At 34.4% G+C, this 12,747-nt stretch overlaps 1 protein-coding gene across 1 annotated transcript; it reads right to left on the bottom strand.

The window, feature by feature from the left end:
- Positions 1–9,216: 9,216 nt before the first annotated feature.
- Positions 9,217–11,756, bottom strand: LOC126892284 (uncharacterized). Its single transcript, XM_050661785.1, has 3 exons — positions 11,437–11,756; positions 10,920–11,313; positions 9,217–10,097 (listed from the first exon to the last, which is right to left on the bottom strand). Exons 1-3 carry the CDS (start codon positions 11,505–11,507, stop codon positions 9,270–9,272), a joined length of 1,293 nt encoding a protein of 430 aa, XP_050517742.1. The 5' UTR covers positions 11,508–11,756; the 3' UTR covers positions 9,217–9,269.
- Between the last annotated feature and the right edge of the window lie 991 nt (positions 11,757–12,747).

Genomic DNA, 12,747 nt, shown 5'->3' with positions numbered 1-12,747 from the left:
CTTGATCTGAATGGACCAAAAATATTGAAAAGTGAGGTGATAAAAGCTATAAATCAAACGAAAGATGGGAAAGCAACAGGATGCGATGAAATACCAGTCGAATTTTTAAAAGTTTTTAACGAGAACAACATGAATGTAGTATTGGAACTGTTTAATAAGATATACGATACTGGTCAAATTCCATCGGACTGGCTGAAATCTACATTTGTGCCCCTTCCCAAGAAATCCAGTTCTAAGACGTGTAACGAATATCGCCTTATAAGTTTAATGAGTCATACCCTTAAAGTATTCTTGCGTATTATCCATTCCAGAATACGAGCCAAATTAGAGCACATCATAAGTAAAACACAGTTCGGTTTTAGATGCGGTTTTGGAACTCGAGAGCCCCTATTTGCAATACAAGTCTTGATTCAAAAATGCCTGGATCAACAGAAAGATGTTTACGCCTGTTTTATCGACTATGGGAAAGCATTCGATACTATCAAACATGACAAACTCAGAACTATTACATCTTTCAGGACTTGACACCAAGGACATCCAGATTATAAAAAATCTATATTGGAATCAAACAGCCCACATAAAGAATGGACATATGGTGAGTGAAAACATAACCATTTCTAGAGGGGTTAGACAGGGCTGTATTCTTTCGCCACTGCTTTTCAACCTGTACACGGAACAAATATTTCTAGAGGCACTGGAAGACTACAATGAGGGCATCAAAATTAATGGCGTACCAATAAGTAATTTTAGATATGCAGATGATACTGTTATACTGGCCGATAACATCGAAGATTTACAGATGATGCTAAATAGAGGAAATACAACTGGCAACCGATTTGGACTGAAGATCAATAGAAAGAAAACTAAATTTATGGTGATCAGTAAAAAGAACATTCAACATATCGACCTGAATATTGAAGCCGAACGTATTGAAAGAGTACACCGATTTAAATATCTGGGATATACAATAAATGATAAGTGGGACCCAGACGTAGAGATTAGGATCCGAATTGAAATAGCAAGATCCAAATTCATAAAAATGAGAAAGCTCTTAAGCAACCGCAACCTAAGAGTTAACCTCCGATGGCGCGCCACGAAATGCTATGTACTCTCTACGCTACTTTACGGAGTAGAAGGGTGGACGTTAACAGCAGCAACTATAAAGAAGTTAGCAGCTCTAGAAGTGTGGCTGTATCGACGCATACTGAGAATACCTTGGACAGACAGAGTGACCAACACAAAGGCATTGAGACGAATGGGTAAAGAGGTGGAATTGTTAAAAGGAGGAAAGCGTCATACCTGGGCCATGTGTTCCGTAATGATAAGTACAGTCTGCTATAGCTTATCGTAGAAGGCAATATTCAAGGTAGAAGAGGTTTGGGCAGAAAAAAGAAAGCCTGGCTGAGAAACTTGAGAGAATGGTTTTAAATACCAGAAGCTGCGAACATAATACATGCGGCACAAAACAGAGAAACACATCGTTTGATGGTCGCCAACCTCCGGTAGAAGACGGCACATAAAGAAGAAGAATCCATGATAAAACCTATACTGACGTATGCGGCATACGTGTGGTGGCCCCGGGCTAGACTTTCTTCCCATGAGGACCACTCCCACAGCAGCTCTTGAGGTTCTGCTGGATTTACCTCCTTTATATCTCATTGTAGAGCACGAAGCCATGATGGCAGCCTATCGTCTCAACTGCTCTGGATATTGGTTGGGAACGAATGGGCGGATGAGCCATTGTAATATTTGGAGACAGGCTATCGAATGTTGTCCTGTGCTTTATATGGTACAGGACAGCATGTCCCCTCAATTTGAGTTCTCATCCTCCTTTTTGGTCCAATTTCCTGACCGGAATGAATGGGTAGAACCTACACTAATCTGTCGGAGTGGGCTCACCTTGTTCACAGATGGGTCCAGAACAGACGAGCGGGCAGGTGCTGGAGTGTATGGAGGTGGAGTCGGATTTGAGTCTAGCCAGGCTCTCCGCTCTCATGCATCAGTCTTTCAGGCCGAGATCTTTGCGATCCTGGCATGTACTCAAGAGATTACAGATAGGGCTTGCTCAGGGAGGACCATCTCTATCTGCTCTGACAGCCAGGCAGCACTAAGGGCTCTGGAAGCACCCAAGATCAGCTCTAAGCTGGTTCTTGAGTACAAGAAAGCTCTGGATGATGTTGCTATAACCAACAGGGTTGGGATGGTATGGGTACCGGGACACAGGTGTGGAAGGTAACGAACGGGCTGACGCCCTGGCAAGACGGGGATAATCCTCTCTGCCTGTAAGACCCGAACCTGTGATTGGAGTGCCCTTCAGTACTGGTCGGGGTAGTCTCAGGAAGCTTCTTCTGCGGAGGTTCCAGGACTCCTGGGCCAGTTGTGGAGGTATGAGACAGGCCAGGCTCCACATAGTGGGGCCATCCAAAAGTCTTACAGCCCAACTGCTTCTTCTGGATCGTAGAAGATGCTCCCTGGTGGTCGGTATACTTACCGCCCACTGTAGACTCCGACGGCACCTTCATCTGCTTGGACTGGCGGATGGCTCATGGTGTCGTCTATGTAACGAGGAGGAGGAAACCTCCTCACATGTCCTCTGGGAGTGCCCGGTATTGGCCTATCGGAGGTGGCAGATCCTGGGATCTGCGGTGAAACGACAACGAGTCATTTTTAAATAATATGCCAATTGATGCAGAATATACAAGCGATGTATTCACCGAATAATTACCAGTTGAAATCAACTAATGATACATGATGAAAGGAAACTGCTGCAACGACACCTATGCCTGATGGGATTATGCCTCATGAATATATCGATTCGGAAATTAAATCATACTGTTTAAAAATCTTTGAAACGATTATTGACAATGTTTATAATATTGTGAACAATGTTTACAATATTGTGAACAATGTTTATAATATTGTGGAAGTGAAAGACTTCCAATCTACGTGTATTGCTATTCCAGCCAAAACTGTCCAATGCAATGAACCAAAGGTCAAGATTTCCAATATTGCCCTATGTGAAAGAAAGAAAAATACTTAAGGTGAAGTATGGGAAATTAGTCTTTACTGGCCACAAGAGAGTGTACCAAAAGAGAGAAACCAACGTGAGCGAATGCCCTATGCAATTATATCTACTAAGTGGGTGGAATACCATGTTGAACGAGTAAATAAAAAAAAGGAAAAGGAAAATAATGTAAAAAAAAAACAAAAAAGGGGAGATGGATCTAAAGAAAACAATAGGTAAAAACAAATTAAGAATACGTCTATTTAAAACCTACCTTGATACTAAATTTGTTTCTGGAACGAATAATTTTCTTTGAGTCCAATATGTTGTACTGAATGTACATGGTGTAACAAAAATACAGGTCATAAATTAAATCAATATTCTGAACCTAACTTACCTTAGTACAAATATGCACATAAAAAACGTTACAGCCCTTTAAAGTTACAAAGTGAAAATCGATTTTTTCGAATATATCGAAAACTATTAGATTTTCTATTGAAAATGGACATGTGGAATCCTTATGGCCGGAACATCTTAAAGAAAAATTATAGTGAAATTTGTGCGCTTCATAACAATTTTATGGAGGTTTTGTTCCCTTAAACCCCCCCAAACTTTTTTGTACGTCTCAATTAAATTATTATTTGGTACCATTAGTTAAATTCAATATCTTTTTTGCCTCTTGGTATTTTTTCGATAAGGCAGTTTTTATCGAGTTGAGGCTTCTTTTTTAATATGTTTACATAACAATTTTATGGGGGTTTTGTTCTTTTAAACCCCCCAAATGTTTGTGTACGTTCCAATTAAAATATTACTGCGGTGCCATTAGTTAAACACAGTGTTTTTAAAACTTTTTTGCCTCTTTGTATTTTTTTTAAAAGACACCTTTTATCGAGATGTGGCTTCTTTTTTAATATGGTTCAAAATATACCTAACAATGTAAATCATACATAAATTTTCATATTATTATCAAGTGTACATATAGTCCAGGGCTCATCTGTTTTGAGATGGACGTTGAGAGGTGACTCAAATTTTTTTGCAGAAATTGCTTAAAAATAACTCAAATAATAATATTTGAGTTATCCTCCCACTCAAAATGGTCCGGAACATTGTTTAAATAATCAAAATGTCAAAATATGAAGGAAAAATTCGATTTTTCTATTGGTTTTTTGAATATAACTTTAAAACTCTTCATTTCTGAGAAAAGTTGCACTGACATAAAAAGTGCGTAATTAAATTTACTATAATATAGAATTGGTTAAAAATTTAAAAAATAGTCACCCTTGTTCCAAAATACTTGCGAAAAAAACCATACAAAAACAAGTATTCGCATTTTACGTTTTTCAACCATTTATACTATACTTAGGACCTTCTTATTTTACCCAGAAAAACTTTATGATATAGTAAAATAACACTGTAAATTTCATTAAGATCGGTTTAATAGATTTTGCAAAATAAATTTTGCAATCCAGCTTTCGCAAAAAAAATTCATTTTTTAAAAATGTTGCAGGACTGAAAATAAAGCAGATATAAAGTTGAATTTTTTTTGCTTATAGAAGTGTACTGTACCTTTCATTTGCAATTTGCAAAATTAAAATCGAATAATTACCACGGCGTCAGCAAATTTTTTAAATAAACATTAATTTTTGGTGCTGCGTGCAGGACAGCGGTGTTCGATTCACACAAGTTGATTTCCATCAAAATTTCTTCTAATCTTTATTTAATATATTATTTTCTTACTCTATATTTTGTCTTAATTTAATATTTTAATTCCACAAAAATCAAACTAATTTTATTATTGTTTGTAAAATATTGTTTAAACAATTGCATATGTTTAAAAATAATAAACTTTTATTCTCTAAGTTAAAATATATGAACAAAGAAAGTTTTTGCTAAAAAAAGTGTTATTTCAAAGGATAGAGTATGTGTTTTTATTTTGCAATAAACAAATTTAGTTATTTATATCGAAATGTAATAAAAATTAAAATGTATCAATCATTATCAAAGGTCATTGAAATGCCCAATCAGAGCAAACTATCCGCTGTCCTGCGCGTAGCACCAATAATTAATGTTTATTTAAAAAAATTCCTGACGCCGTGGCAGTTAATCGATTTTAATTTTGCAAATTGCAAATAGAAGGTACAGTACACTTCTATAGGCAAAAAAAATTTTAACTTGCTATCTGCTTTATTTTCAGTCCTGTAACAATTTATAAAAAAGAATTTTTTTTGCGAAAGCTGGATTGCAAAATTTATTTTGCAAAATCTATTGAACCGATCTCAATTAAATTTACAGTATTGTTTTACTGTATCATAAAATTTTTCTGGGTAAAATATGAAGGTCCTAAATGTAGCATAAATGTTTGAAAGAACGTAAAATGCGAATACTTGTTTTTGTATAGTTTTTTCGCAATTATTGCTATTTTGTAACAAGGGTGACTATTTTTTAAATTTTTAATTAATTCTATGTTGTAGGAAATTTAATTATGCAACTTTTATGTTAGTACAACTTTTCTCGGAAATGAATACTTTTAAAGTTATAATCAAAAAACCAAGAAAAAAATCGCATTTTTCCTTCATTTTTAGACATTTTGATTATTTAAACAATGTTCTGGACCTTTTTGAGAGGGAGGATAACTCAAATATTATTATTTGAGTTATTTTCAAGCAATTTCCGCAAAAAAATTTGAGTCATCTCTCAACGTCCAAATGTACTAATATTTTTACAGATCCGCCCTGGTCTAATAATCGTACTTAACCATATGAAATATGTGGTGGATTTGACAAAATATTAAAAATATCTTGATAAAAACTGACTTTTCGAAAAATTACTAAGAGCCAAAAAGGTTTTAAAAACATTGTGTTTAACTAATGGTACTACAAAAATAATTTAATTGGAACGTACACAAAGGTTTGGGGGGGGGGGTTTAAAGGAACAGAACCCTCATAAAATTTTTATGGGGTGTCCAAATTTCACTATAATTTTTTCTTAAGATGCTACTGCCATAAGAATACCACATGTCCATGTATGGACAAATGGAACAAAATGGGACAAATGTTCCAAATGGAACAAAAAAAACTTTGTATTAAATATAGATATTTTAAAAAAACGTCAGAGGTTTTCGGATCACGACGATTTAACTCTGTTAAGGGAAGTTCTGGGAAATAATCCGTTCGTTGATCCGAATGCCTGGAACGTAATTCAGGAGAATTTGTGTAGTGTTACTGGAAAGCAGTTTAGTACCAGAACACTAAAAGATCATCTGGACAGACTAATAAGATCATGGCTTCAGGAGTACAAAATTTTACGTAACAAGAAGTATCCTATGAATTTGGAGAATGAATAAAGTGTTAAAATTAACTCATAGGTAATATTCACTTTTGCATTTGTTTTTAACTATAGATTTGGCATAGAAGTTACGGAAACAGAAAAAGACCTTCTGTGCCATAATATATGCCTTCTGATGAATGAATCAAAAGCCCAAAAACAAAAAAAAATAAAACTTCAAATTTGGTAAAACAAAAAGGTGTGGAGGCACGAACTAAATGGACATTGCTGCAAAGTGCAAATTCTGACAATGGTGAAACTAGCATAGGTCATGCAATTAACCATGATAATGCTGGTAAGTATATTAATAGTTATTCTATATTAGTAAAAATACAAAAATAGACGGTTTAGTTTTGATTTAAATCTGTCTCCTGCCATCCCCCGATAGCGCTATTTCTAGGTCTACCTTTTGTCAAGGAGGCTATGCAAGAAGACAAATTTAAATCAAAACTTCCGTAGTTCTCGGTATACAATAAAACTATTTATACCGGAGTAAGGTTAGAACGCCCTCTAACGGGGAATAAGTGAAATAAATGGCGACTCGATTCTAGTTTTCTGTTGACCTAGATATCAAAATATCAACAGGCACCGCTGGGAAATATTCCAAAAATGCGGTTCAGAGAACCGCATTGGAAATTTTGGAATATTTCCCAGCGGTGCCTGTTGATATTTTGATATCTAGGTCAACAGAAAACTAGAATCGAGTCGCCATTTATTTCACTTATTCCCCGTTAGAGGGCGTTCTAACCTTACTCCGGTATAAATAGTTTTATTGTATACCGAAAACTACGGAAGTTTTGATTTAAATTTGTCTTCTTGCATAGCCTCCTTGACAAAAGGTAGACCTAGAAATAGCGCTATCGGGGGATGGCAGGAGACAGATTTAAATCAAAACTAAACCGTCTATTTTTGTATTTTTACTAATGCCATACTCTGTATAAGAGTACAAAGACTCGTTTCATATAGTTTCTCTGAACCGCATTTTTGGAATATTTCCCAGCGGTGCCTGTTGATATTTTGATATCTAGGTCAACAGAAAACTAGAATCGAGTCGCCATTTATTTCACTTATTCTATATTATTTGCAAACACAATGAATGCATTTAATGGAAATCAACTGGTATATTTGATACATGAAGTGTTAATCAAAAATAGCTGATATTCCCTGAATGTACACAGTTAGTGTAAATTGTATGACAAATAAGTAAAATGTATTACTTGCTTACGCGCAAAATGCTTGCAATGCATTTTAAATCTTCTTCTTCAGACGCAAATCCACTAGTGGATGTTAGCGATCACATTTTCCATTCTCTCTGTTTATTGCAATGTGTGTCAGAGATTGTATGTTGTTAATTCCTGTCCATTGCCTTATGTTTCAGAGCCAGGACATTTTCTTGCATCCATGCATTTTTTTTAAATCCTGAAAGAGCTAATATTTTAAAAAAACTTAAACGTATATTGAAAGATCACATTGTTAACGAGAATCGAAAGTACCTTGTACTGTACCTGAATTGAAAGTACCTGAATAAACAAAAGGTTTCTTTTGAATAAAATATTTGAAATTAAAAATTACACTGAATTTTCTCTTTTTTTCACCCCTGTAACTTATTCGAATAAACATTATAGAAGTTTTCAGAGGGGCGTAATGAATCTGGTCACATTTTAATACTTTTACCCTCCGGTAAGTGCAGGTAACAAATAAATATGTAATGCCGGTTTTCCACTGAACGGACAAAACAAAAACAAAACACAAACTCGTGTCGAATAAAACAAAACTGCAACTTTTTGGAAACTTTTTGAAGACTGGCGTGTTTTGCGACAGTTGCAGTTTTGTTTATCGTGTCCCGTTCGGTAGCGGTAAACATCAAAAGGTTTCGACATGTTTTGAAACTGTAGCCTGTTTTAGTCTGTTTAGTGGAAACAGTCGTGTTTTGTTCTCTTGTTTTTATACTTGTAGCCAACAAGGTTAATAATATAATAATAATATAATATTAATATAACCAGCCAGGTTATCAATATTTGTTGAATTGAACCAAATTGTAGGTAAGTAAATAATGTATTTTTTTATATAAATACTATTTACATAAAATAAATGTATATGAATACAGCTGATGTTTCTTATCAAAGAAATAAAGGTAAAATGAATATTTACTTCATCTTATCAGAACCATCCTATAGATTATTGTAACAAGTTAATAGCAAAATTAGTTTTAAGTGAAATCTATTTACCATTTATGTAGCCTGTTGTTTTTGTAAGATATTTTTATAAATTATAAATTGTTTTGATCTCATGTACAAAATGTTCAAAAAAGCAAGATGGGTAAATATTGAATTTTGTACATGATATAGTGACCCATATGATCAGATGTAAACAAACTTTTTCCTTTTTTTAGATAGTAATTAATTGAATAGTTCGTTAATAATATTACCATGGTTATTAAATAAATAATATACATTATTCATTGGTTATTTCAGATCATGTCTGAAGGTGGTAAAAAGGAGTGGACTACTGAAGAAATTTGTACCCTCATAGATGCCTTGAGGAAACATAGAAATTTGTGGTACCCAAGGGATGCCAACTATAAAAATAGGATTGCAAAAGTGGATTCACATAAACAAATTGCCCAATTGTTTGACACCAATTACCTGGAAATAGCCAGAAAAATAAAAAACATAACGTCACAATACCTACGCGAAAGAAGAAACTATAAAAAAATAAAAAAATCTGGCGCGGGTCAGAATTTTATACCCAGGTGGTTTGGTTATAACGCAATGAGTTTTATGCATGATAAAAATAAACCAAGAAAAGGCGTTCAAATCGGTGGAGAATATGAGGTAAGCTTTTTGTTTATTGTTTACTTACATTTTAAGGGATTTAGGTATTCACAAAAAAAAAAGAAAATAAATAAATAATTACAAATTGCTAACATAATCCCCTTTATTTACGCATATTTTAATTGCCAGGGTACTTGTCCTTGGTCTGAAATAAAATATTCACAATATTCATTTCTTATATTTTGTGCTTCTTGCAAAGATTTCCTAGCCACAGGTTTTAGAGGTAACATTGATGCAGTTGGTTGTGATTCATTCCTCCACGATCCATTTCTAATAGTTCCCGAATCTATATCTTCTACGTCAAATGACCCCGGTGGTGTATAAGTATTTTTTGATTCGGTATTTCGGCGCAGGTAATTATGTAATAAAACACAAGTTTGCACAATTTTTTCTACTTTTGGTGGTTCTAGTAGTATAGGTTTTCTGAAAATACGGAACACAGAGGCCAATATACCAAACACATTTTCGACCACTCTTCTTGCTCGGCTCAGACGGTAGTTAAATATGCGTTGCATAGATCCGCGATCCTGGTGTCCGGAGAACGGTTTCAATATATTTGGTGATAAGGGAAAAGCATCGTCGGCTACAAAAACATACGGTACACGTTTCTCTCTTTCTGGAAGGGATGCGTTTTCGGGTAAGTTAAGCATTTCTTTGCTCAAAGATTTGGCAAAGCCGGTATTTTTAAAAACTCCCCCATCTGATATACGCCCTTGGCAACCAATGTACACGTAGGTGAAATTGTAGTTTGCATCGACTACAGCAAAGAGAACTATGCTAAATGTGCCTTTATAATTAAAAAATTCACTTCCACTATATTTGGGTGATTGCATGACAACGTGCTTCCCATCCATGCTTCCCACGCACATTGGGAAGTTCCATCTAGTGTTATAATCATTCGCCAACTTTTGCCACTGTGCTGAGTTGGTGGGCACCTAAAATAAAAAGAATAATTTGTTTATAATTTTGGCATTAACATAACGAACATAATTTGAGCAATGTTTATACAGATTAGCATAAAATTATACAAGTTTTTTGTTTTCAGGAAAGTGAATCTTCAGATGACGACCCTCAAACGGAGACCCAAAATTCTGTTGACATCCATGACCTCGAGGATGAACCTGAAAGATCTAAAGTTGAAAACTCTGCTACACCATTGGAAATTGACAAGTTTTGTATGCAAAATGCTTCAACCTCAAATGCACCTGAAAATGAGTTTACATCAAAAAACCAACCCAAAAAGAAAACCAATAGAAATGTGGAGAAAGACAATGAAAGTGAAAGCACACAAGTATTTAATATGATGAAATCAGTATATGAAAAAAAAGAGCGTGATGAATATGACGTATTTGGAGAGATGGTAGCTAATAATATTAGAAGCTTAAAAACTGAATACTCAAGGATTACTGTGCAACAGCAGATTACAAATATATTGTTTGATGCTCGCAGGTCCCACCTTCCACAAAGCAGTTGCACCCCAATGCCTTCACCTTCCACACCGTCATGGGCTGTCATATCTGACAATTCATCAGCAAGTGCAATGTCAGGACAGAAAGTTCAAGTAATTACTTTAAGCGAGACAAATGATTTCAACCCAATACAAGGAGAGACAAGTATTTTAAAAGAAGCTTTTTCATCACTTTTTCAGGACATTAATTAAAAAAATATGTATTAAAAGTAAGTTAAAATGTATTAATTTCGTTTTTCTTCTTAATAATCAGAAATAAATAAAATATATAGTATTTTTAATTGCTTACCTTTATGTAATCATTAAGAACTTCATTTAGGGCATCACACACTTCTGGTATAATTCGTGATATGGAGGGAACAGATATTTTACATAAGTACATTAAGCTTTGATAACTGTCCCCACTTGCAAGGAACCTCAGTGTTACTGCTAATCGATCTTTAATAGAAATTGAATCTCTGAAGTTTGTATTTAACTTGGCAATTTTTCCTCCAATTAATGTCATTAGTTCTTCAAAATCAGAGGAAGACATTCTCACAAAATTATGAAAAGATGAGCGCAGTTCCCCATGCAACCCAAAGTCATCATTTTGGATGTCGTTCATAAATTGTGCAGCACCATCGTTCACTCTTCTAGATAAAAGTGATCGAACCCAATATCTGTGTTTGCGTTTTCTTCTTCTCCTAAAAAACAATACTGTTTTATCATTTATGAATTATATTTACTAAAAAATATATATGTACCGTTTAAAGTGATTATTTGGCTAGTAAACAGCTAGTACACCGAACATAATTATATTTACTTACTTTTTTTCCAATGACTTCAATATTAACCATCCACAACTAAGAATAAAAAAATCTTCTTGAGAAAAAAACATTGTTTTAATTAAAGAAAAACTGCTTTGACTTCCTCACGACAACAAATGTTGTTGTCGACACGAGTTTGTGTTTTGTTTTTGTTTTCCGGTGGAAAAGGACCGAAAACAAAAACAAAACTCGAACAAAATGAAGTCCGCTAAATGGAAACAAGAGTTTTGGGATTGTTTCAGTTTTGTTTTTGTTTTTTTTTCGTTCAAAAAGTTTCTGTTTGTGTTTCTAAAAACTGTCTCTCTGGTGGAAAACCGGCATAAGAAAGTGGTCACAACAAGCGCAGGTACTACGACCCTAATTAGGTAGGCACTAAGTACCTTTTAATCTAAATTTAATGACTTTGGTACATATTTGGTTGCGTTTGTGTTTTGGTATGGTTCTCCTAGATAAAAATATTGTTAGTGACTTTTTTGTATTTGAGATGATGGAAGTGATGCCAAATGATACGCGAGTTAGTTATACAGTTTGCGGACTATCTAACTGATCATTATATTTCCGAAGAATCTAAATTTCCCCCAAACATTTGGGCGGATGCTAGTGGCGAATTAAATCAAACAACAAACGCCTGTGAATCTTTCCATTCACACTTTAACAATTCATTTCATTACTGTTCGCCATCAATTTTTGATTTCATGACAGTTTTGACTAAATTTCAAAATGAGGTTTATATCAAATGTAACAGTATAAATACTCCTATAAAATCGAGGAATTCGCATACTTTACGAAGAAAGAGCTTTTTGGAGAATCTTTTACAAGATCTTAAGGACAATCAAATTACAACCATGCATTTTGTAAAAAGTGTTTCTCACATATATTGTGCTACAATAAAATAAGATATTTTTTTGTATTTTAATATTATACTTGTACCTACTACGATATAAATAAATTTCTATAAATTAAAAAAAATGTTTCCAGTTTCCTTACAATTTTTATTACCTGACTGATGTGACCAGATTCGTAGCCCTCTTTTTTGGCCAGTGTGACCAGTTTCGTATATCAAAATCCTCATTACCTGACTGATGTGACCAGATTCGTATCGCCGTTTCAGAGACTTTCAGCCCTCGGTAATAATTTAATCTTTCATTCTGTGTTTAAACTTCATAGGGTTCCAAAAAGTTTAATACACTTAACCCTCGTAAGGCGGTGCGGGGTGCAGCTGCACCCCAGACCTCGTTTTTCTCACTTATCTTTTTTAGTAAATTTTGTGCCTACCCACTTACATAACTCAACATTTAATCATTTTTATTT

The sequence above is a fragment of the Diabrotica virgifera genome, chromosome 9, assembly GCF_917563875.1.
Source record: "Diabrotica virgifera virgifera chromosome 9, PGI_DIABVI_V3a".
Classification (NCBI taxonomy): Eukaryota; Metazoa; Arthropoda; class Insecta; order Coleoptera; family Chrysomelidae; genus Diabrotica; species Diabrotica virgifera.
This window is presented reverse-complemented; position numbering and strand designations above follow the sequence as displayed.

Bases quoted from the DNA above. Each gene is read 5' to 3' on its own strand.
- LOC126892284 (XM_050661785.1), bottom strand. From the start codon at position 11,507: ATGTTTTTTTCTCAAGAAGATTTTTTTATTCTTAGTTGTGGATGGTTA. The intron at 11,314-11,436 runs GTAAGTAAATAT...ATTGTTTTTTAG, and splicing joins TTGAAGTCATTGGAAAAAAA to GAGAAGAAGAAAACGCAAAC. The intron at 10,098-10,919 runs GTAAGCAATTAA...TTTTTATTTTAG, and splicing joins TTCTTAATGATTACATAAAG to GTGCCCACCAACTCAGCACA.